Below are 21,396 nucleotides of genomic sequence, written 5' to 3'. Positions count from 1 at the left end.
TTAGCTTTCTTCTATCTTTCAGAGAGACTTCAACATAACTAAAAGGACAAAAACACATCTATCTATCTATCTATCTATCTATCTATCTATCTATCTATCTATCTATCTATCTATCTATCTATCTATCTATCTATGTCCATCCATATCTATCTATCTATCTATCTATCTATCTATCTATCTATCTATCTATCTATCTATCTATGTCCATCCATATCTATCTATCTATCTATCTATCTATCTATCTATCTATCTATCTATCTATCTATCTGTCTGTCTGTCTGTCTGTCTGTCTGTCTGTCTGTCTGTATGTCCCTCTATCTATCTATCTATCTATCTATCTATCTATCTATCTATCTATCTGTCTGTCTGTCTGTCTGTCTGTCTGTCTGTATGTCTATCTATCTATCTATCTATCTATCTATCTATCTATCTGTCTATCTGTCTGTCTGTCTGTATGTCTATCTATCTATCTATCTATCTATCTATCTATCTATCTATCTGTCTGTCTGTCTGTCTGTCTGTCTGTCTGTCTGTCTATCTATCTATCTATCTATCTATCTATCTAACACTTGCCTGTTCTGTTCATTCCTCAGTTCTACAGAAGTACAAACAGAATCTTTACTGTGCACATCAGTGTGATTTACAGTTACTGAGTACTCAAAAGCAAAACCTCTCACGTTTAACGAGAGTCCACGTTTCAGCCGTCTGGGTCACACACTCAGCTCTATTCTGAGACCTTAGCTCTGTTTATGTAACATGCCCTCATTCGTGTCCTGAGGAACCAAAACACAGCAAAAAGCAAGGCAGCCTGGGTAATTTATCTATTCAGCTAAAACATAAGTGTTTGTTAAAGGATGGTGTGAGAGTTTATTTTCTTTCTCTGTATTTCACCTGCACAAACATGACATGAAAATAATTTACCTTTTAATATTTATTCTCTGTACATTTGAAAGTGGCAGCTTCTCTACTTTCACTTGTGTACATCTCGGCTGTATGCATTAACTTTTAATGAAAGACAATAGTCCCATTCATCTGCTTTAGAATTGAAGTATCTTTTTTTCCTCCCTTGCCTCTATAAGACTTGTTAATTATGACCCACCTTCAATTTTAGCATTCGGAGTACATGTGACGTGTGTATATATTAGCAATAGTTTGTTTAAGTGTATACAACATGCTGAAACAAGAAGATTGTCCAGATTATCCAGTGCGTTCTATCCGCTGCGTAAAGAGCTTAGAATCTGCCTACATGCAAGGTCAAGGTGTGTCTTCCTGGGCTGCTGAGTGGGGCTTTGTCACATTCACCACATACATTCTGTCTATTCAGCAGTGAGGGTGTTCAATACTAAAAGTGTTACATATGGAATAACATCAAGAAAATAGAAAGCTGTGCTGAAAAGTCTGCCAAGCTACCAGATGCCAAAACCCAGGCCAATAACTAATGCTATTAGTGCTACTAATGCTACAGTGTGGACAGAATAGAGTAAGGAAATTAATTCAGTTCAGATCAGATCAGTTCAATAAGGATGCTGGAAAATAATTCTAGCTGGGAAAGACCATCTCAGTCTCTATGTTTGCTTGTGACAGCTGTTTAGATCATAAAAGGCTTTTCAGTGGTGGCTCATGTGGTTAAAGCTTTGGGTTGTTCAGCAGAAGGTCAGGATTCAAGCCCCAGAACCGCCAAGCTGCCACTGTTTGGCCTTTGTGCAAGGCCCTTAACCATCTCTGAGGGGTTCTGCTGCAGTGCTCTAACTTCCAAAAGTATTCCACTGTGATGTGTGTGGCAATAATAAAGGCTTCTTCTTCTATATATTTCTCAGCAGGTTGTTCTTATAGGAACTAGCACTGGGTTGTTAATTGGAAGGTTGTGGTTCGAGCCCCAGCACCACCAAGCTGCCACTGTTGGGCCCTTGAGCAAGACCTTTAACCCTATCTGCTCCAGGGGCATTGTACTGTAGCTGCCCCTGCCCGGGACTTCAAAGCTGGACTATATGAAGAAAAGAAATCCACAGTGCTGTAATGTCTATAATGAAAGCTATATTCCTATACAGATGAATACACAATACATAACCTACAATAAATCCAATTTACAAAATATTCCTATACTATAAAATGACTGGCTTAGCTAACGTTAGCTAACATTAGTTAAAATGAATTAGCTTAGAGAATGTTACCTCTATAGCAGTATCTGTTTCACTAATAGAACCTAGCCAGGTTAACCATCAGATAGCTAGCATATTATAGGTTAAGTATTATACAGTATTATGTGATCAAAACTAAAGACTAGTGAGCTAGCTAACATTAAGCTCTTAATTATATTGTTTAAAGCAGTAGCCAGTGTTGCTAGCTAGCTACCTAACATGAAACAAGCTAATAAACAGTTAGCCAGGTTTGCTAAGTTTGCTAGCAAGTGTAATGCTTACAAAATATTTTCTTTTTAGTATACTGTATAATATGTCAGGCATGTTTTATGGGTATATTATGGTAGAGAATGCACATGATTAGGAATATTTTTAATTTTATTTCATCAGTGATACAGGTCTACTGCATTGCATGATTTGTCTGATCTTGAAAACAAAAAACACACCGAGATCATGTTTTTATAGCCTCTAAATACAAACATTTACAGAAACATACATATATATAGATATATATTAGTATGTAGGCTATATTATATGATATTCTGCACTATCATTATGTATAATTTCATGCTATAAAGGTGCAATGACTAAAACTACAACTGAAGCAGAATTATATGTATGTTTTGGCAGCCGGTATTGTAACAAAATGTGAATGAAGTCATTCATTACAGATCTCTAGACACTATTTTAATGCAGGTGAGCAACCTTGCGGTCACAATCTTAATGACTTGTCATTTGGCCATCATAGGATTGTACAGGTTTATGGCCTAATTATGATAGTGCTTTGCTCATGTCATAAAGTTGTAGAGTCAGCAGGAAGAACTGTGTATTTAAGCAGATGAAATTCATCCACCAGTACTTTCCTCTGAAATCAGCGTTCCATTCACTTCTCATTGACATCATCTCTATTCAGCCATGGCTTTCTCTGGCAAGTGGGAGACTGAATCTCAGCAGGGATATGATGACTTCTGCAAACTTGTTGGTGAGTGATTTGGTGCCTGGATCTAAGTGTGAACGAGTCAGCTTTTTGAGTGTCTTTTTGACAGGGAAGATCCGGTGTTTGCTAAAGATGTACAGGATTTAATTAAGCGCAATACATGAGGTGATCCGTTGTCAGGATAAATAAAGCATAGGTACAAAGGGGGAAATGGATGCCAACTGTTAACCCTTATCCAGAGCCACATACAGAAGTGCTTTAAGGTCAGGGATTAAGTGTACTAAAAAATCAGTCTAAAAGAAAGATTAGAAGGGTATGGAAATGAAACATAAAGCAAGGGGTTTTCTAGACTAAATTAAGATCTAATTTAAGTACTTTGTGAAGACCTCTTGACCTCTACAGACATCTCGCGGAAGATTATTCCACCACTTTGGCGCTAGAACAGAGGATAGCCTTGATGCATGCATTTCTTAGTAAAGTAGACTTTATTTGTCACATATACATTACTGCACAGTGAAATTCTTACTTTGTACATCCCATCCTTGGAGGGTTGTGGTCAGAGCGCATGGTCAGGCATGATGCAGGCCTGCCCCTGGAGCAGGGTGGGGGGTTGAGGGCCTTGCTTAAGGGCCCAGTGGTGGCAGCTGGGTGGTGCTGGGGCTTGAACCCTGATCAACAACGCACTTGAGCCACCAATGTCACTTTCTTGTACCCTTAGTGATGCTGGATCTATCTGAGAAGTGCTAGAAGCAGTGTGAATCAGTGTGACAAGTTCTTTAAGGTTCCTCAGCACATGAGTTCTTCTAGGTGGACGCTGGTCCTTTTTTGGCTTTGTTAGCAAGCATCAGCATTTTTACTCAGCCCCAGGAAGCCAGTGAAAAGAGCGATGTGGTGATGAGGTGATGCGGGAGAGATTGAAAACAAGTCATGCAGCTGAATTATGGATCATTTCTGGAGGTCCAGTGGCAAGTTGAAGCAGATTTACCAGCAGTGAGATCCAGTAGTCCGGTCTTAAAATGAGTAGAATCTAAACAAGGACCTGAGTGACCTTTGAGGAGAGAAACAGAGAAATGCTTCTGAGGTTGTTAAGGAGTTTGTCAGTATAGCAATATGACAGTTGATTATCAATGTTTGGGAAAACTATGGATAATCTGAGGCTGTGTGCAGTGACAGAAAGTGAGATCTGAGAGCTGTCCAGAAAAAAAATCACAAGACTATGATGTGGGGACGCAAATCCATGGAGGTTGTGTAAGGGATTAGGTTTCAACTGATGAACTTCCATCTACAATGGAATGTGGAATGCAGTGGAATTTCCTAGGATATACTGTATAGAATTATTTGTTGCATTTGCTTGTTTGTGGGTGATTTATAAGAGCACTAGTAGGGAGGAGTAAGTGAATGGAAAAAATGCCACAGGCGTTACTGAGTGCAAATGTTTGCACACCCTTAAGAGGAAATAAGGAAGAAAAACATGATATGAAAACATGCTTCTTCAGAACAGTTCTAATGTTTTTGGTCTAATGTTTTGGATTGTAACTAGCCTGTCCACCCTTTTTTATGTTTAATCAAGGACAAAAACATATAGCTCAAGGGTTTTCAGAGATGTATTTTAACCCAGGCAATAACTCGTCTGTGCCTTTGCACTTCAGGGATCCCTGATGATGTAATTGAGAAGGGTCGTGATTACAAGCTTGTGACGGAGGTGGTTCAGAATGGTGATGAGTTCTGTTGGACTCAGCATTACCCAGCCAACCATAGCCTCACCAACAAATTCATTATCGGAAAGGAGTGTGACATGGTGACCATCGGAGGAAAGAAGTTTAAGGTAAGACTGAAATGGTCCCTATTGAAGCAAAAAATAAATAAACACTAGCATTGCTTTAACTCATCCTGAGAAAATAAACAAAGATCTACTACTTGCACTGGGAAATTGCGGCTCAGCAAGACGTCATCACAGCACTGAATACAGACCTGATTGATTAAGATTAAAGAGAATCAATCTATTGTGAGATCTGTGAATGGAATTTATTTTTTAATGTCACCAGGCAACCGTCACCCTGGAAGGAGACAAGCTGAGGACACAATTTCCTAACTACAACCACACAGTCGAGATCAGCGGCGGAAAACTGGTTGAGGTACGTCACTGATTAAACCCTGAATAAACCGTACACACCGACGATAACTATTTAAGTAGGTGTACTTCATTACTATGCTAAAGTATTAGAAGTATCATAGAGTCACATAATGTTTCCTTTCTTTAATGGGGGTCCTGTACCAGAAAATTACATGGGCCGGGGTGACTACTAGAATTATTGTGGAGATTTTATTATGATTTTAAACGTATTTATTATGCCTCCTAATGCTAGTGTATTAAATTGTTATGCACCGTAGAGAAAAATGATCATTATTTTTCAAGAAATATCTATTACAAGAGCATCACCTGTTTGTTCGCAATGGTACGTTATGCTGAATATACCATTCTGTTAGTAGGTGAATTTAACAAACAATTAGGCTACGTTAATAACTATGGAATATTTTAGTTTTAGTGATTTTAGTTTGAAAGACAGTACCAAATGCAGATATAAGTAAAATATATATTTAAAAGTAATATTTTTTTAAATGTGTCTCTGACCAGTCCAAATGTGGCCATGGGCCGTAGCTTGGGGAGCCCTGTTTTAAAGGATTATGCACAAGTCGTTTTAGCTTTCATTTCAGCATGATGTCCACTTTTACATATACAATATCCACTGTTTTTCCCCACATTGACCCTGTATACAGAAAACCCACTAATGTATGTTCCATTCTTTGCCACACAGACTTCCACGGCCACCTCAGCCAAAGGTCCGGTCGTCCTGATCCGAACCAGCAAGAAAATCTAAATGTCTCACACCTCGATCTGTATGATTACGATCACACAATGTAAATTCAATAAACTCTAAAAAAAAAAAAAATGGTTTTTTTGTGCTTTATACTATTTTTTAAGAAGAAACGTCAAACATATAAATGCTCAAATCTGAAAACTACTTAAACATTTGACATTCTCTACATGGCTACCACTGGAGGGCAGTCAACTTTCAACATGTCTTCCTGCCCTGAGGATACCACATACCCCTGCCTAAATCCTCTCTTTGTTACAGGACATTGTGCGAACATTATTTTGACCCTGGTAGAAAAAGGGGTTAATGCAGATAACAGCAAATCAGACATTTTCTCAAATCTATAAAGCAAAAATGTAAAGCGACACAGTGACGCCGAGGTAATTTATACAGAACCACACCACACACACACTCAGACTAGTCCTTTTATTTTAACATGCTGAAATTCATTTCCATTTCCAAACCTCTTGATCTATTTTATTAACAGCTTTTTAAAGAGTAAAACGAAATCCAAGCAAGTGCTTTGGTTTGGGTTTGGAAGTAACCCTTTCTAATAATTAAAAGTGTGCCAGCACCTCCCCCTCTCTGCTGTTCAAACAAAGGTTGTGAAAATGATCCATTACCCAACTGCCCCCCACCCTTCGATCCTTTCTTCACATCGGCTCAGACATGTGGTGTACCTCCCTGGGCCTGCACATGTGCCCCCAACAGAGCACTTGCACAAAGGAGGCTCCCTCCTCCCATCCTTCCCCTCCCAGGCTTCCTCTCAGTCGTCTTCTAGCCAATATCTTTAATTACTCAGATAAGACGGCTCTCTCAACAGACCCACTAATCTAGCGTGACATCCCATTCTGCAGGTTTACACCTTATCACACTCGCATCAGTCCCACAATGAGAGCGTCTTCAAAAATATGTGCTCCTTCAAACAGTACAGATGGTTGGAAGAGCAAATAAAGCCAATTCAGTAGCCAGTTCAGTTAAATAGAAGCGTTGATGTCTAAAAAAAAAAAAAAAACAGCATAATTTTCTCTCCAGGATTTTCAATTAACGTTATCTCACTGCTATACTTATTTTAGGGGTAATTTTTCTTTATCTAGATAATCTCGTTTCCCCTCCCTAACCCAAACGGCCTCGATCTCCTACACAAAAATACAAGCTATATTAAATTAAACCTCAGACCACTGAATGATCTCTGATGACTGGTAGCAGCACTGGGATATCTACATTTAGCATCGTTTACAATGTGCAGCGTTTTCCTAACGGACAACAAAAGGTATTTTCAAACACTAAATAATAAAATCTCTAATTGGCTCCAACTAGCTCAGATATTTGCATTTCCTTTGTTTTTTTTTGCAGTGTATTATTTTAGAAATGACTTGGACAATATTTTTCCCTCTCTCCGTCGTAATTTCTGTGCTTTGATCCGAAAAATCATTAGCCCTTGCACTTTATGTTGCTTTTTATTGACAGGAAAGAGTGTCATGCCGAGCAGGAATCTCCTCCATTGTCTTGTATGTAGCGCATGAATTGGGGGTGGGGGGGTGGGGGGTTGGGGAGAAAGAGAGGGAGGGCACTTCTTTCTGGGGTGGAGCTAAAGGAAGATATCTCCCGACTCCCTCCTGACCTTTTCATGTGCAACGACTCTACATTCATATTAAACAACACGTGACCTATGCAAATTAACTGCTTTTACTATTTGGTACAGTATTGCAACCAAGAAAAAGACAAGAAAATAAAGGACACATATCTACCATTTGTTTTTTCTTTGGGTTTTATTTTATATCCGAATGGCATGTTTTCCCCTACATCTCCACAGGCCTCATTCTCCTACACAAATACAGGCTTTTAAATAAAAACCATAGACCACTGAATGAACTCTATATCAGTACTCACTGGTCTGCGAAACGTCTCGATTTTTGCAGACATCAGGTTGCAATGTGCAACATTTTCCTGGTGGACCATTTAAAAAAAATCACTGCTTTCAAGCAGTAATATCACGTTATATTAAGAAAAAAACAAACACACTAAAGGCTAAACAAAATAATACAGTGGTACAAAAACAAAAAAACGTAACAGATATACAGTAACAGATGAAATTCTTGGTTACGTATTGCACACAGAGGCTTCGCTGAAATACAAAAAAAAACAAAACAGTGCCTATATCCGTTACAGTGAACACAATTCATCTACCTACATAACGAGACTTCAACATAAAATATAGATAGATAACAAAACAAAAGAAAAGAAAGGAATAAAAATGTTCTGTGGATAAAAAAAAGAAAAGAAAGAAAACTAATCCTGAAGCTCATGACTGGTCCGAAAGAAGATGATCAATTAAAATGGAAGTCCTGCGTTTTAAAAACAATAGCATACATTGAGGTAGTTCAAGATTCAGGACGATTTGGATCCAAAGTCCAGTAAAGTGGTTCGAAAGCTTTTAATTTTGCAGGACATAAAGCAGACACTTTGGTCTTGCTGCTGGTTGATTTTATTGTGCGGTCGACATCCCTGTAAAACCCAACAAAACCTGAGAGAAATGGACTCGGGGTTAGCGCTAGTCTAATCTTTAAGCGGTCTGTATGAATGCGTCATGAATATTTAGCCTAGCTTGGATTTTTACATCAAAGGAAATCGTTTGGAATGACAAAAATTAAAATCATGGAATTGGAGAAAACACATCATCCCTGTTGTCTTTACCCATCACAGTGTCATCGAGCTCACACGTGTGTGCTTAAGTAGATCTCCCAAAAAACAAACAAACCAATGGATCAGTAGTATAGCTAACCGTTAAAATATTTTCTAATCTGACCAAAACATGATAAACGTGTCCACAGTTTTCTAGCATGCGACTGGAGAATGACTGACTGCCTGCCGGTCATTCAGTAGTGTGAGGTCATTTGCATGCACCATAGCGACTAAAAAGGATGAGGTAAAAAGACAATGAAGTCATCTTTCTATGGCAGTGAGCTTAACATGGATGAATCGAGGAGTCTCCTCCCTCCCTCCCCTCTCCTACCCGGGTAAGCAGCTTGTAAAGCTCGGCTTCCTCCGGCGTGAGCTACAGAGGCAACAGGACAGATGCCTCATTCCCCTGGGATTTCCTCTCCATCTGCCTGCAGGAAGTCCACAGGGCTGGGGCTCTAAACTAAAAACTGCAAAGTAACCTTCCTTACAGACATGATCACCTTTAAAGCAGATCAAATACAAATACATTTAAGAAATGAACCACTTCATACAAACATCAGCTGGTATTATTCAATGGCATTTTTTTTTCTCTTTCAAGTAATCTGCGCATCCCTGATATATGTTTTATTTAGTCACTGTAAACAATACCAAAAGGGAGACAGGATTCTTGGTCACAAAGCCAGAGTCTGACTTTTTAAGGCAGCAGCATCAAGGACGACACAGTAATTCCAGTGTGAAATTTCAAGGACGCCTTATTTAAAATAGAAAAATAAAGAAAGAAAGAAAAGTGGGGGTGGGAAAAAAACAGCAGTTTTGGAACCTGATCTCCACCGTTTCTCTTCTTAAGGCTTTGTATGGAACCAAAATGCTCCTGTGGGACGTTTCCAAGTGTTTGATAATCACATCTTGCAGCGCTGGCATTCAATTTTCCTCCCGTCACGTTCTCAGAATGAATTAGGCCGAATACACACATGGGCATACTGTAGACTTTTGAGATCTTTTCTCAAAACAGGCAGAGCAACAGGCACCTTAGGCGTTTAATAACAAAGGTAAAAAAAAAAAAGCTTGTTTCAGCTTAATACTATGACCTTTGATGGATCTGTTCGGCTGTGGGCCTTCTGTTTGGTAAGTCTGTGCCTCTGGCTGAGGGTGGACGGCGCCGGGGAGGCGGAGAGGAGGGTGGAGGACAGCGGGCGCCCCGAGTTCGGTCTGCCCTCCCTCTCTTGGCGTCACCTGTCAAAACATCCGGCGGCGAAGCTGTGGTGTGAGCCCAGGTAGCTGTTGGCGTATGCCAGGCTCACGCAGGGTCGCGGTTCTGCCGCCATGCTCACCTGCATGGACAGCGGTCCCTGCAAGGGCAAGCCGCACAACCCTGACGCTAGACTGGGGAAGGAAGGGAATGAGGCGGTCGGCATAGAGGAAGAGAGCAGGCTAGCCTGGTGAGGCTGGAGGTATTCCCGCGTGCTCACTGCACCCATGGCCTGGCATTCGGCCAGCATGTGCAGCTGGGCCAGAGCAGGGGAGTGCTGCGAGAGAGGCGGGTAGCTGCCAGTCTGGAGCAGAAGCTGCTGCGAGGTGGATGCGGGGTGTCTTTGCAGGGCCGAGGGAGCAGGGCTGGGTGAAGCGTGAGCTTGAGGTGGTGCGCTCTGACCAGACGAGGGTGATGACTTGGACTTGTTGGCTTCTTTCACGTCGTTATCGTGCGCACTGTAGAAGAAAACACCAGCAGTTAATAAAAGGTTATTATCATAAACATCTTATAAAATATATATTTAATTGAGCAAACCTAAATCTAAATATTTGACCAGTAGTGTATATATGTGTGTGTATGATAGATAGATAGATAATATATCTATCTATCTATCTTAAAAACCTAAAATAACAAACAGTAGTAAAAACTCAATGTTCTATTTGATTGCTCTACTGATGTTACGATTCGATATGTTCTTACAGCAGCATGAGCTGGATGCACTGGGTCAGGTGATCCCAGGAATATCCTGTGAGCAGGTGGAGCACGGTGGTCCAGCTCGGGGAAATCTGCAGGCAAATGCGAGAGGCTGCGATGCAGGCGGCTGCCACCTGTGAAGGTCTGAAGCCCAAGAAGGCGTGATCTGGGACGAAAACAAGTATTGAGTTGGATGAAATGAAGGTCACTGACCTTGTGCCATCAATGTATTGTGTCTAAGAATATTTCTTCCCATTTAAAAATAGAACGAATGCTTTTAAAATAACACTGAAGCAATGCTCAGAAGTAATACTCATAATCTTGAACTGAATTCACCTTGCAGGGAAATCTCCAGGAAGTAGTGTGTGTATTTGTCCATGAAGGCTTTGGTCTTGGACAGCGAGGTCAGTGGCCAGCCGTTGTGCAAGTCGCCCTCCTGCACGGCGGCGTGGAGGTAGTAGTCGATGAAGTGAGCCGGCGTGGGCATGCACAGGTTCCAGCCGAAAGTCTCCAGCAGCAGCAATTCCATTTTGATGAGGTCGCGCTTATTCAGGGCCAGGTTGAGGCTGCACATGAAGCCCAGAGTGTTTAACTGCTCCAGCTTAGGCACACGGTCCTCCTTCTCCTCAAATTTACCTACACAGAGAGAGAAACGGGGAGGTGGGAGGAGACATCAGTGAACAAATCTATAATTGTTCAGTTTTTGAGCAAACACCACATTAAAAATGTTGTTTGAAATCATAAAGACTTTATTCCAGGACAGCATCAACACAAAAACTCTAGACACGTCTAGATCAGCTCAAAACGACAGAAGAGGACTATAAATAAAAAAAATCACAATGACTTAAGTGGAAGGATGGGGAAATTGGTGATATTGATATTTGCTGAATCGTTTCTAACAAAACCTGAGAGAAAGGAGTGTGGAAACAACTTGAAATCTGTGCAAATGCAGAAGGTTTCAGGGGACCGACGTGTACAAATGAGGGACAAATAACGTGAATTGTCATGACATGAAAAACAAACAAACAGGAGCTATGCAAAGAAGTTTGTACCGTGAACACGGCCATAAATACATCTCTGTAACTCTTATAATCCCACTAATGGAGCGTTACTCAGAAGAGGACGGGTTCTATTTTGAGTCTGGTTCCTCCCAACGTTCCTCACGGAGCTTGCCACGGTCACCTCTGGCTTGCAAATTAGGTGACTGAATCTACATCCTGATTTTACCACAATGTCCGGTGTTAAAAGTGCAAAACAAATTAAATCAACAGTTTTCAAAGAGCTCCAAAACATCCAAGAGAAAACTATGTTCATTAATCATGTGAGTGAATAAATGATTTCTTTCATGCCTCATCAGCAAGATCTTTGGAAAAAACAAGACAGGGTTAATTACACAGATAAACACACACACACACCATAATTACAGAGAAAGCCAACATGTTGTTGGTGTTTACTGGCTGGAAAAAATTAAAAGGAGACCTGAAACTCATTTCTGTGAACCTCCATTCACACATTTCCCTGCTGGCATTTCAGGCATCACAATCTCCGAGATGTCAGTCTGCCAGCCTGAACAAGTAATTATCACACAGACTAGAGCCCAGATCTCTCATTCCTTCCACATACCACGGCGTGTTTATAAAATTCAGGACGCCTGTGTGGGTTTTGGCTTTCATGTCCGGCCGCTACACCCAGATAAGATTGCGCCTGAAAGCCGTGTTCCTATGCAAATGTGAAAGATGTGAATTTTATGGTGAAATGAGTAAGATCCATAGCAGATGGAACGTTCTGGAAATTCCCTTTGATGACAGAACTGGTGGTGGAGGGTCGCTATACTGGTGTAAATGACACACTGGTGAGACTTTAAACACTGCGGTCGAACAAACATACAGAAGTAACTGCGTTTGCGCCACAAACATGTAGAATCAATATGCAATCTCGAAAGCTGGAGGAGAAAAGGAAAATGCATCTACTTTAAAATGTATTAATAAACATTTACAGTTTGATGAAGTCATGAAGACATGAGGAGGCGTCTTTTAACGAGCCAGACAAACAACAACAAAAGAAAACACGAGCCTCTCAGCCCTGATTACAACTAAAGCCTTTAAGAATACAAACTTTGGAGCGTAACTTATCCATTTTCTTACTCGAGTTCATGAAGGAAAAATCTGTGAAACTCGACATGCTGCAATAAATCAAATTTCTTTGTCTTCATCGGTGTGTCTTAAGGGTATGCAAATATTTGCACCCGCCTGCTAGGCAGGAGTCACATTCAGCATGAACGGCACCCTCTAAAAACCGACTGACGTACAGAACGAAGATTAAATGCGGGTTAAAAAAAGGAGGAGTGGGGGGCTGGGGTGTGTGGAAATAATTTGGAAAGTTTTATGCTGGGCTTCTTAATAGGATATAGGATAAGAACCTTTGTTAATTTTGCGCTGGCGCCGGACTGGTTTGTGGCGCTGCAGACGAAGAACAGTTCGCTATAAAGTTCTGCTTCGTGCATTTGTTTCTACGGTCTGTTTCGCTGCCGTTCACACGGCCGTTAAAATTCTTCGTGGGCCACCTAAAGTTTGTAAAAGACTCCAGTGCCTCATGGGAAGACAAAACCACTCTTTAGCCATCGTTCTCAGATCGTTTTTCTACATACTATGTATGTAATTTTAGATTTTGAAAAATAGCCCAGGTCTAATATTGTGCCTGCATCACCTTCCCCCTGCAGTCCATGGAATTCCTGTGCCTCACTTACCGCCCCCTCCCCACTCCCACTCCCTCTCCCTTTGTGCTAGGTGTTAATATCTTTACTGCAAACTCCTAGTCTCCTGTATTACTTCCCCTGCATTTGGATGCCACAATAATAAAGGCAGCATGACCCCTGACCTCTCCAGCTCATGCTTGTGCACTCACAGAGGGCCCCTGTCTTCAGATCACTAGCGGGTATAAAGGGGACCTGAGCCGAGGAGCAGGGGGTCAATAAAATTCCCCACAAGCGGCGCTGGCGTCTGCATTCTTTGAAGATTCCAACAACATGGTGTGTACACCTTAAGATCGAACTAATTGCTTAGATGTTGGATGTCAAGAAGAAGCACAAAAAAAAAAAAAAGTTTTCATTTTGGAACACAATGTTAGATTGCAGTTTCTTAATTCCCTCAACACAATGCAATCCACACATTTACACCAGTGACCCCTGTACATTTAAACTCCTTTTTACATTCAGCCATCTTTTTTAAACAATGTCGCACCGGCATCTGCGGCCAGCATGCAAGGCTTCGTTTTCTCAATTATCTCCGGCGTATTAATTCCCTTCATTAGCATCAAACCTCGGGGGAACGTCCGTCACACTAATCTGAATATCAGGAACCCTGCTGTGTGTTTCAGTTCAAACATGACCCTCTAGGCTACTTGGTCCTCCCCCCTTCCTCTCAGGCCAGAGGAGAGAAGGAGGGAGGAGAGGACGCGACGAGACGGCCCTGGATGTGCTACTCTCCACTGCTTTCTCAGGACAAAAGAAAACTGTGATGAAAAAACCCAAAGGTGGTCACATCATCATCATCATCATCATCATGTTGTTATGCTTACGCTTTCTTCCAGGAAGAAATAATAAGAATACATAAACCTTGAGCTGTTACACAGAGGGAGGTTTGTTTACTCACCATTTCAGCCAGATCAAGAAAATGACACTCCTTTTAACGGACGTTGTGCTGAGACAAGCTTTAAACATGTTAGCATAACAAACCTCATGTGTCCCTGAGAGGAAATTCAGTATGCTTTCAGCTGTGAGCTGCTCTCCTCCCCCTCACACACACACACACACACACACACAGCTGATAACACCAGGCACAAGAGTGCATCCATGCGTCCCCCAAACCTGCCTATGGCCATTGCTCAAGCATTAGTATCAAAACAGCAGCTCTAAGAGCAGTCCATTAGTTCTGTAATTATCTAGTACTTGCTGAGTCTCAGCGTCAAGGATAATTACAATTCTTTCCTCTACATGGTTCTGGAAAAAGTGTTTAGAAAGAGCGAAGGACTTCCTTAGAAACAGATGAAAGCGTGGATTAGGAAAATAAGATGAGGTTTTCGGAAATTAAGGATGTACCAAAACAGAAACACTCGAGTCGAAGAGGGTGTGTGTGTGTGTGTGTGTTTTTTTAAATGAACACAGTGCTTTTGTGTCCTTGGCCAGAATGAGCAATGACCCTTGAATGTTTCACTAATTTTACTGGAAACTGTGTTTGAGCCACTACATAACCTCAGCTTCTATTCAAATGTGGATCGATTCACGGTGTTGGTGTGTCCTTCCACAATTTCCAATTTCCTCGATTAAATATTCAGGCTGATTTGGGAAAACAAACGACAAAAAGAGACGCAAAATAAAGAACGAACCCGAATTTAAAAGCGCACGCTGATGCGGAGCTATGGAAGTGATACCTAATGGATTCTGGGAGGCATAATGTTCAATTCAATGCGAGCGATTCCCCTCCATTTGTCAAAACAAATAATGTCCTTGGCCTGAATGGAAACGAAGCCTTTTCTCCCCGTGGGTTTGGCCTGGAGCAGGCCTCTATAGCCCATCTCTCCGAAAGCAATGCAACAATAGTGGCTGCAGCAGCAGCGGCAGAGAGAATCAATGAGTTGGAAAAATAGGAGGGATACTTTAAACCCAGAGCATCAGCAAGGTCATTACTCATTCAGTCCTGCGCAATTAATTAATGTCTGCACGGTGCCAATTGCCAGCCAGCACAAACACCCCCCCCCTTTCCTGAAATGAAGCACCTTCATGAATGACAGAAGCATGAAACAAAGATCCTGCTCTTACAGAGAGACGTCTTTAAAACAAACCGCGGCATGTTTAAGGAAAAATAAAGGCTTTGTCTGGCGATGTCACATTGTTGTTCATTAAAGAAATGTCAGATTAGGGAATAAGACAAGGTTACATGATAGAAATGTACACCAAAGCAAAAATAAAAAACCTTTTCCAAGACTGTTATTAACAATGCAGCGTGATTACAATGCACACATGATAAAATATTAAGTCCAGATTAAAACACTCGAGGGCAGGCTGCTGGGAGAAAATAATCAATGTCTGTGTGATGCAGGGCAATGCACAACAGAGTTACTGTTTCCACACAAAGAACTTGCATTATTTATATCTGCTTGTAGTTATACTTAATGTTGTGGAACATCTGCGAATCAGAGTTATGGTTAGCATTTACAGCGTACGACTTATAACGGCTATAAACAAACAGACGGTCCTTCACCGGGGTTTGCAGCTTGTCGTGTTACCAATAAACCACAGCGTCCTCCATCCTGAAATCATGCCAGAGCACTTAAAGGAATCTACACTGATCTACTAGTTCCTCAAAAGCTCTTGGTTTCTGCTGCAGAAAGGACATTATTAACAGTTACATTATCTAATCTAATTATTTACTGTCTAGTGTCACCCAGATGAGGATTAGAGCCTCATGGTTTCTTCCTCGTATCATCTCAGGGAGTTTTTCCCTCACCACCCTCGCCTCAGGCTTCTCGCTGGGGATAAATACTAACTTAACTTTGTCATTTTTTCTATACCTCTATAGTAAAAAACGTTATAGTAATAAATTGAATTAATTAACAGCTTTATTCATGAGAAATAACCAGATCCTCATCGTATCAATAACTGAAGTCTACAATTCAAGCTCCTTGTGCGAGTCGTTAATATAAAATGACACTAATATAAACTGCAGCTGGAACATGTGGCCCAAGCCAAGCGTTAAATAGCGTTGTGGTATAAAATATCTACAATAATAAATCCAAATAATCATAACATGTGTAAGGAGCAACAGCCTACTTTGCTGGCCAGACCCTGTGTATTTGGTTTAGATTCTAAGGATGGAAAAAAATCTCAAAAGGCTCAAGTTAATAAATAATTGAACTAATAATAGTAATAACTGTGGTCACAATATTAATTGGTATTGGCAAGATTTAGAAACCTGACCCCAAATGAACATTTTTGGAATAATGTTTCCAACACTGCATTACAAAAACCATCATTATTATTTCACTCATATAACTATGTCGCTCAGTCAGATTTTGTTCCCAGTCGATCAAAAACTAAATGAGTTATTCCGTAACTCGTAATTTCAGTTTCTAAAACGTTGACAAAACATTTGGTTAAAAAAATAAAAAAAAAAGACGACATTCACAACGTTGTTAGCCAAAACCCGTGGATCTGAAGACTTTGTTTGCATGTATGGAGACATGGCTGCAACTGATAACACACCTCAATGCATTGCTTTAAACACTGATACACAGCTGGTTTCGCCCTGAGAACTTCCTGAGCAATAAATCTCGTTTAGAGATCAGACCCTGTGGTCACACCACAAAGCCACTGCAGTGTGTGTGTGACATTCTCAAATAATCCCAAAGCCATAAACTAAAAGTTGCTGATCTCTAAAAAAGAAAAATCAGCAAGAATCCTGATTTGGTGCCCAGCAAAGGCCAGAGTCTCTTAAACACACATCTGTCATGAAAAACAATGCAGCAGCCTGCGAGTCACCAGTGAGTGCCGACGTGTGAAGTTCCAGTACACAAAGACTACAATGGACAGTACAGGAAGTCATTACTCACTGATTTCATTTTGGCGATCAGTGGATTAAAAAAACTAAAAAAGTGGCAAGCGAATGTTCAGTCATCCATGCAGAAAACACTGACTTGAAGCTAACTTACTGGCTAGGAGAAGGCAGGAAAGGGCGATGACGTAAAGTTGCCTCACTGCTACGTCATAATGGTCCATGAAGAGGTCGAGCAGGTAGACGGCCAGGTGGCGTGCCGTGGGGCACAACTGGTAGCGGTTACTGAGGACGGCGAGCAGGTCGGCGAAGTAGCGCCTCATGCCGATCTGCGGCGAATGAGCATGGTACGTGGGTAACTTCAGCTCCTGGGGAAAGATGTGGAAATAAAAGAAAGAAATTAAATCAGTGCTGGTTAACAGTACTGAAACAACAACAACCACCCATACAGGACGAAAAAGTGTTAAATATCTTTGATATCCTACAAAGAGGTTTTTGTGTTAGTCACAGTCTAGTACTAAGATAATAAATAACAATTAGTGCCTGACTGCTAGATTAATTTCCTATAACTGCAGCTCTGACAAATCACAGTTTTATATTAATATGCTGCTCTAAAACGTCAGCATTTCTCTACGGATAAGTAATACACGGGGATTTGTACAGTGGATGCTTGCGTAATCTAATAATCCAGCCTAATCCTATTAATAAACTATTTGATAAAAAGGGAGCTATAGGAAAAGCTTTCAATAAGTTTATTTAACATGTACACAGGAGGTTCCAGTGTCAACACTTTGTAAGCGTCACAGCAAAGTCATCAAGACACAGGACTTTGTTTTGTGCCAATGTGCCAAGCTGCATGTTTTTGTCCCACTCTGATATGTTGTGTGGATACAACAAGCACTATTTTGTTGCGAGACCTTAACAGATTCAAGCACTCGCCCACTAGAAGCACGATCCTAAGCGTAAGCATGCCAATAACACTGAGGCCTCTGATGTTCTCCAGCACATCAAGCTACTTTATGATGGCTGTTTGAAAGAAAGAGCACTGGTTCCTGTGCTCTGCTGGCCCAGCCACCATGTCTCCCAGCCATCTGTCCCTCAGGGCGTAAGGGGTTGAGCCTCGATCCTCTCAAGCAGCCCTTTTTTTTGTGTTTCGGCTGTCTGCAATTTAGGCAGCTGCTGTTCTCTCTGAATGGCCAAAGAGGTAGGTCAAATCCGCATCCCTATGCTGCTACAGGACGCTTTAAGGTTCTTAAGTCTGAAAACCCTGTTACTGAGAAGAACTCACACTTCACAATTCACAGAGAAGCAAAAGTAGAGGAAGTACATCCAGCCAAACCGGTTCAATCAATCGCTGTTCTTTGTCGTGTTTGTTTTCGCTGAGCCGCTTCCAGAGCGGGCGAGATCAGGAATGGGTTTTCTCTCACATTAAGGTGGCACCATAATAACAAGCAAAGGCTTAACTGCTCGAATCTTGTTAAACTGGCAGCACATGCACTGTAACACTAATTGTGATGCACATACCAGACTTATTACCGAGTTCGCTGGAAAGATTTATATTCGTCACTAAATAAAACCGTCAGTCTATTCTGCAGAGTTAAATTAAACACCGTTTAAACGGGGCTGCTTCTCATTACAGCCATGTGCAGACAAGCCGGTCAATCCAACAATTTCAGAAACGGGGGAAGGCAATAAAGACGGTGTCGGCAGGGGGGAAACGGTCAAGCAGTCAGGCATGGCAAAACACAGCGCACACTTCTGCTGATCTGTGCAACGATTAAGTCAATAATTCTGCAGTTCATTCCTGAATAATACGCACAAGAGCACAGATTATTCCGATTCAGCACAACTGCCAGTCGAGCAACAATGAATCTTGTGTACGTTTCCACCCGTTTCTTACAAATAGCCACATAGACGGCTTTAATTCACCGCATTAAAACTCTGTACGGGGGTTTTAGTGACAGAGAAGGCAACTCAAACAGAAACCTTTTGTAAAAAGCTACGCAGCCCGGAGACATGAGCAGCAAATCACTTTTTTTTTCATAAAGATCCATGAAATAAAGCTTGGGCATAAAAGAGCTGCATTCATGTTTATGGTATTTTTCACATCGTCAAGTGTGTGTTAAACCTCAGCATTGTGTCTGTTTCCTTTAGTACTATGAAGTTGCAGTAGAAGTTAATAATGGAGCCGGTTTTAAAGACCAGCGGAGACATGAAATCAGTCAAAGGGTCAAAAGCAAACCCTGTTTAAGGATAAACACTGCTTTGCTTATGTGCCACTAGAACTAGCTATTATAAGATGTGAATTTATGGGAAAAATGATGATCATAATCGAAACACATGCATTTCCATAATGTCTTCAAAGTCCTGAATTAGTTATGTACATGTCTCTGAAGCTAGCTGATTAAATAAATTAAACAATGCTTCCTTGTTAGCGCTGGATGCAATTACTAGCAACAATTAAACTTGTTAATAGTCAAACTCAAGTACAAACAAACACTAACAGACCGCTTCCACTTTGCATTCCCAGCCGGATGTGGGATTGATATACAGCCCCCTCATAAACAGGCCAGACAATAAGACAACGACGCACATGTCTACTTCATGGACAACAGGCCAGACTGAGAAAACACACACTCTAGCCTTCACACTGCTCTTGGCACACAGCAAACTTAAACACAAGCCCAGCTGACAAGCACAGGCCTACTGAAATCTCACAGTTCTCACACACCAGACTTCCTCCTTCATCCACATGCCTATTAAATCATGCACGGTCTTTATCGAACACGTCTGTATGGATTACAGAACTTTTCATTCTTTCTACAAGACACGGTTTGCTGTGTGGATCTCTGGATCCATATAAAATTGGAGGAAAAAAAACCCCAAAACAAAACGTTATTTCTGAGAAGGAAGATTCACATTCCTGAAGCTGACCATAAGAAAAGTGGCTGGTGATGTTTAAAGTGATGCGTAAAGCAGGACCGCTGTCCACCCAGTAACCCTTTTCTACAGGACTTGCCAGATTTCACACCTTTACTACAAAGACAGATGGAAATCTAACCAAGCCAAGCTAACGATCATCCGGCTCTACAACAAACAATACACACAAACAGTACAGTCTCAGGAAAAAAACAAAAAAAAAACAACAAAATGCATCAAAGATTCCTTGGATAGATAAGGATGCCGGAAACACCAGATGGACAAAGAGTACTCTGAAAGTACAATGCCATATTCAGAAGACTTCTAACAAAGTGACACTACGTTAGAAATGTCAAAGTCATGGGACGAACTGATCAATGAAAGTTTGTTAGAGAAGTAAGAAAAGAAAATCAGGTCAAAAGTTGAAAGCTCACCTTAATTCGCAGAGCCTGATGGATATCTGAGGCGAGTTGGCTTTTCCACCACTGTCCCTCTGCTTCCATCTTTCCATCCAGAGGGGCCCTCAGCCTTGGAGGGAGGAAAAAAAATAGTGAAAAGTTTAAATAACTCTAGTTCACACCTTTCGTTTATCTACTTTTAACACTCGCGTATTGTGAAACTTGTGGAAGTTCCTCGCGCATCTACATCTACTCAGAGGTGTTGTGACGCCACAACAATAAATCCTTAAACGTACTTGTGAGGTCATCATTAAACTTTTGGGGTTTTTTCGCTGCGTTAATAAGTTTCACAAACCGCGACTATTGTTTCAAAACACAAAGCCGAGGTTCAAGAGGCTCTAAAAGTAACATGGCAGTGGATTCCAGTATTAAAAGGACACACACACACACACCACGAGTAGCTCATTACGGTAAGAGCTGAGAAACTAAAAAGAGTTGCGACGTAAAAACGCAACTCTGCTCGCAACTTGACAAAGAAAGAGAGAAGCGAAGTATACACACACGATAAAAGCGCTGCAGTGCGTTTGGTCAGTGTTTACCTCGCAGCCAGTTGTTTCCAATGAACAGAGAACGCCGCTCGGAGTCCCTTTGTTTCAGAGCCGCTGCATTTTCGGGAGCCGCACCACACAAACACCACGCGCACAAAAAACAACAGCCGGCTTCACGCGCTCATGTGCACTCCGTTCAGAGCCAGGTTATTCCCCCCCTGGCCTTCTCGCGTGTGTTTCTAATAAATTGGACTTACTAGAAAGATGTGTGTGTGAGGATGGGTTTTTTTTTCTCTCTCTCTCTCTCTCTCTCTCTCTCTCTCTCTTTTGCTGTGTCCTGTGCGGTGTTCCCCCAGCGGCCGGAGTGGAGCGGACAGCCTAATGATACTGTAGAGTGAGGGG

The 21,396-nt window shown here is 41.4% G+C and overlaps 2 protein-coding genes across 2 annotated transcripts; one reads left to right on the top strand and one right to left on the bottom strand.

The window, feature by feature from the left end:
* Positions 1–2,984: 2,984 nt before the first annotated feature.
* fabp6 (fatty acid binding protein 6, ileal (gastrotropin)) lies at positions 2,985–6,016 on the top strand. The gene is made up of 4 exons (XM_058415985.1): positions 2,985–3,120; positions 4,725–4,900; positions 5,121–5,210; positions 5,892–6,016. The coding sequence occupies exons 1-4, from the start codon at positions 3,054–3,056 to the stop codon at positions 5,952–5,954; spliced, it is 396 nt and encodes a 131-aa protein (XP_058271968.1). The 5' UTR covers positions 2,985–3,053; the 3' UTR covers positions 5,955–6,016.
* Positions 6,017–7,695: 1,679 nt separating this feature from the next.
* Positions 7,696–21,119, bottom strand: ccnjl (cyclin J-like). The gene is made up of 6 exons (XM_058416450.1): positions 21,046–21,119; positions 20,483–20,576; positions 17,287–17,497; positions 10,918–11,217; positions 10,588–10,747; positions 7,696–10,343 (listed from the first exon to the last, which is right to left on the bottom strand). The coding sequence occupies exons 2-6, from the start codon at positions 20,549–20,551 to the stop codon at positions 9,866–9,868; spliced, it is 1,218 nt and encodes a 405-aa protein (XP_058272433.1). The 5' UTR covers positions 20,552–20,576; positions 21,046–21,119; the 3' UTR covers positions 7,696–9,865.
* Positions 21,120–21,396: the final 277 nt, after the last annotated feature.

This window comes from Hemibagrus wyckioides, linkage group LG18 (genome assembly GCF_019097595.1).
Source record: "Hemibagrus wyckioides isolate EC202008001 linkage group LG18, SWU_Hwy_1.0, whole genome shotgun sequence".
In the NCBI taxonomy this organism is placed as follows: domain Eukaryota; kingdom Metazoa; phylum Chordata; class Actinopteri; order Siluriformes; family Bagridae; genus Hemibagrus; species Hemibagrus wyckioides.
This window is presented reverse-complemented; position numbering and strand designations above follow the sequence as displayed.

What these genes read in the sequence shown, in the direction of transcription:
- fabp6 (XM_058415985.1), top strand. Translation starts at nt 3,054, where the DNA reads ATGGCTTTCTCTGGCAAGTGGGAGACTGAATCTCAGCAGGGATATGAT. An exon ending in TGACTTCTGCAAACTTGTTG is followed by an intron (nt 3,121 to 4,724) that starts GTGAGTGATTTG and finishes TTTGCACTTCAG; the next exon opens with GGATCCCTGATGATGTAATT. An exon ending in GCGGCGGAAAACTGGTTGAG is followed by an intron (nt 5,211 to 5,891) that starts GTACGTCACTGA and finishes TTTGCCACACAG; the next exon opens with ACTTCCACGGCCACCTCAGC.
- ccnjl (XM_058416450.1), bottom strand. Translation starts at nt 20,551, where the DNA reads ATGGAAGCAGAGGGACAGTGGTGGAAAAGCCAACTCGCCTCAGATATC. An exon ending in ATCAGGCTCTGCGAATTAAG is followed by an intron (nt 17,498 to 20,482) that starts GTGAGCTTTCAA and finishes ATCTTTCCCCAG; the next exon opens with GAGCTGAAGTTACCCACGTA. An exon ending in CCTGGAGATTTCCCTGCAAG is followed by an intron (nt 10,748 to 10,917) that starts GTGAATTCAGTT and finishes TTTTCGTCCCAG; the next exon opens with ATCACGCCTTCTTGGGCTTC.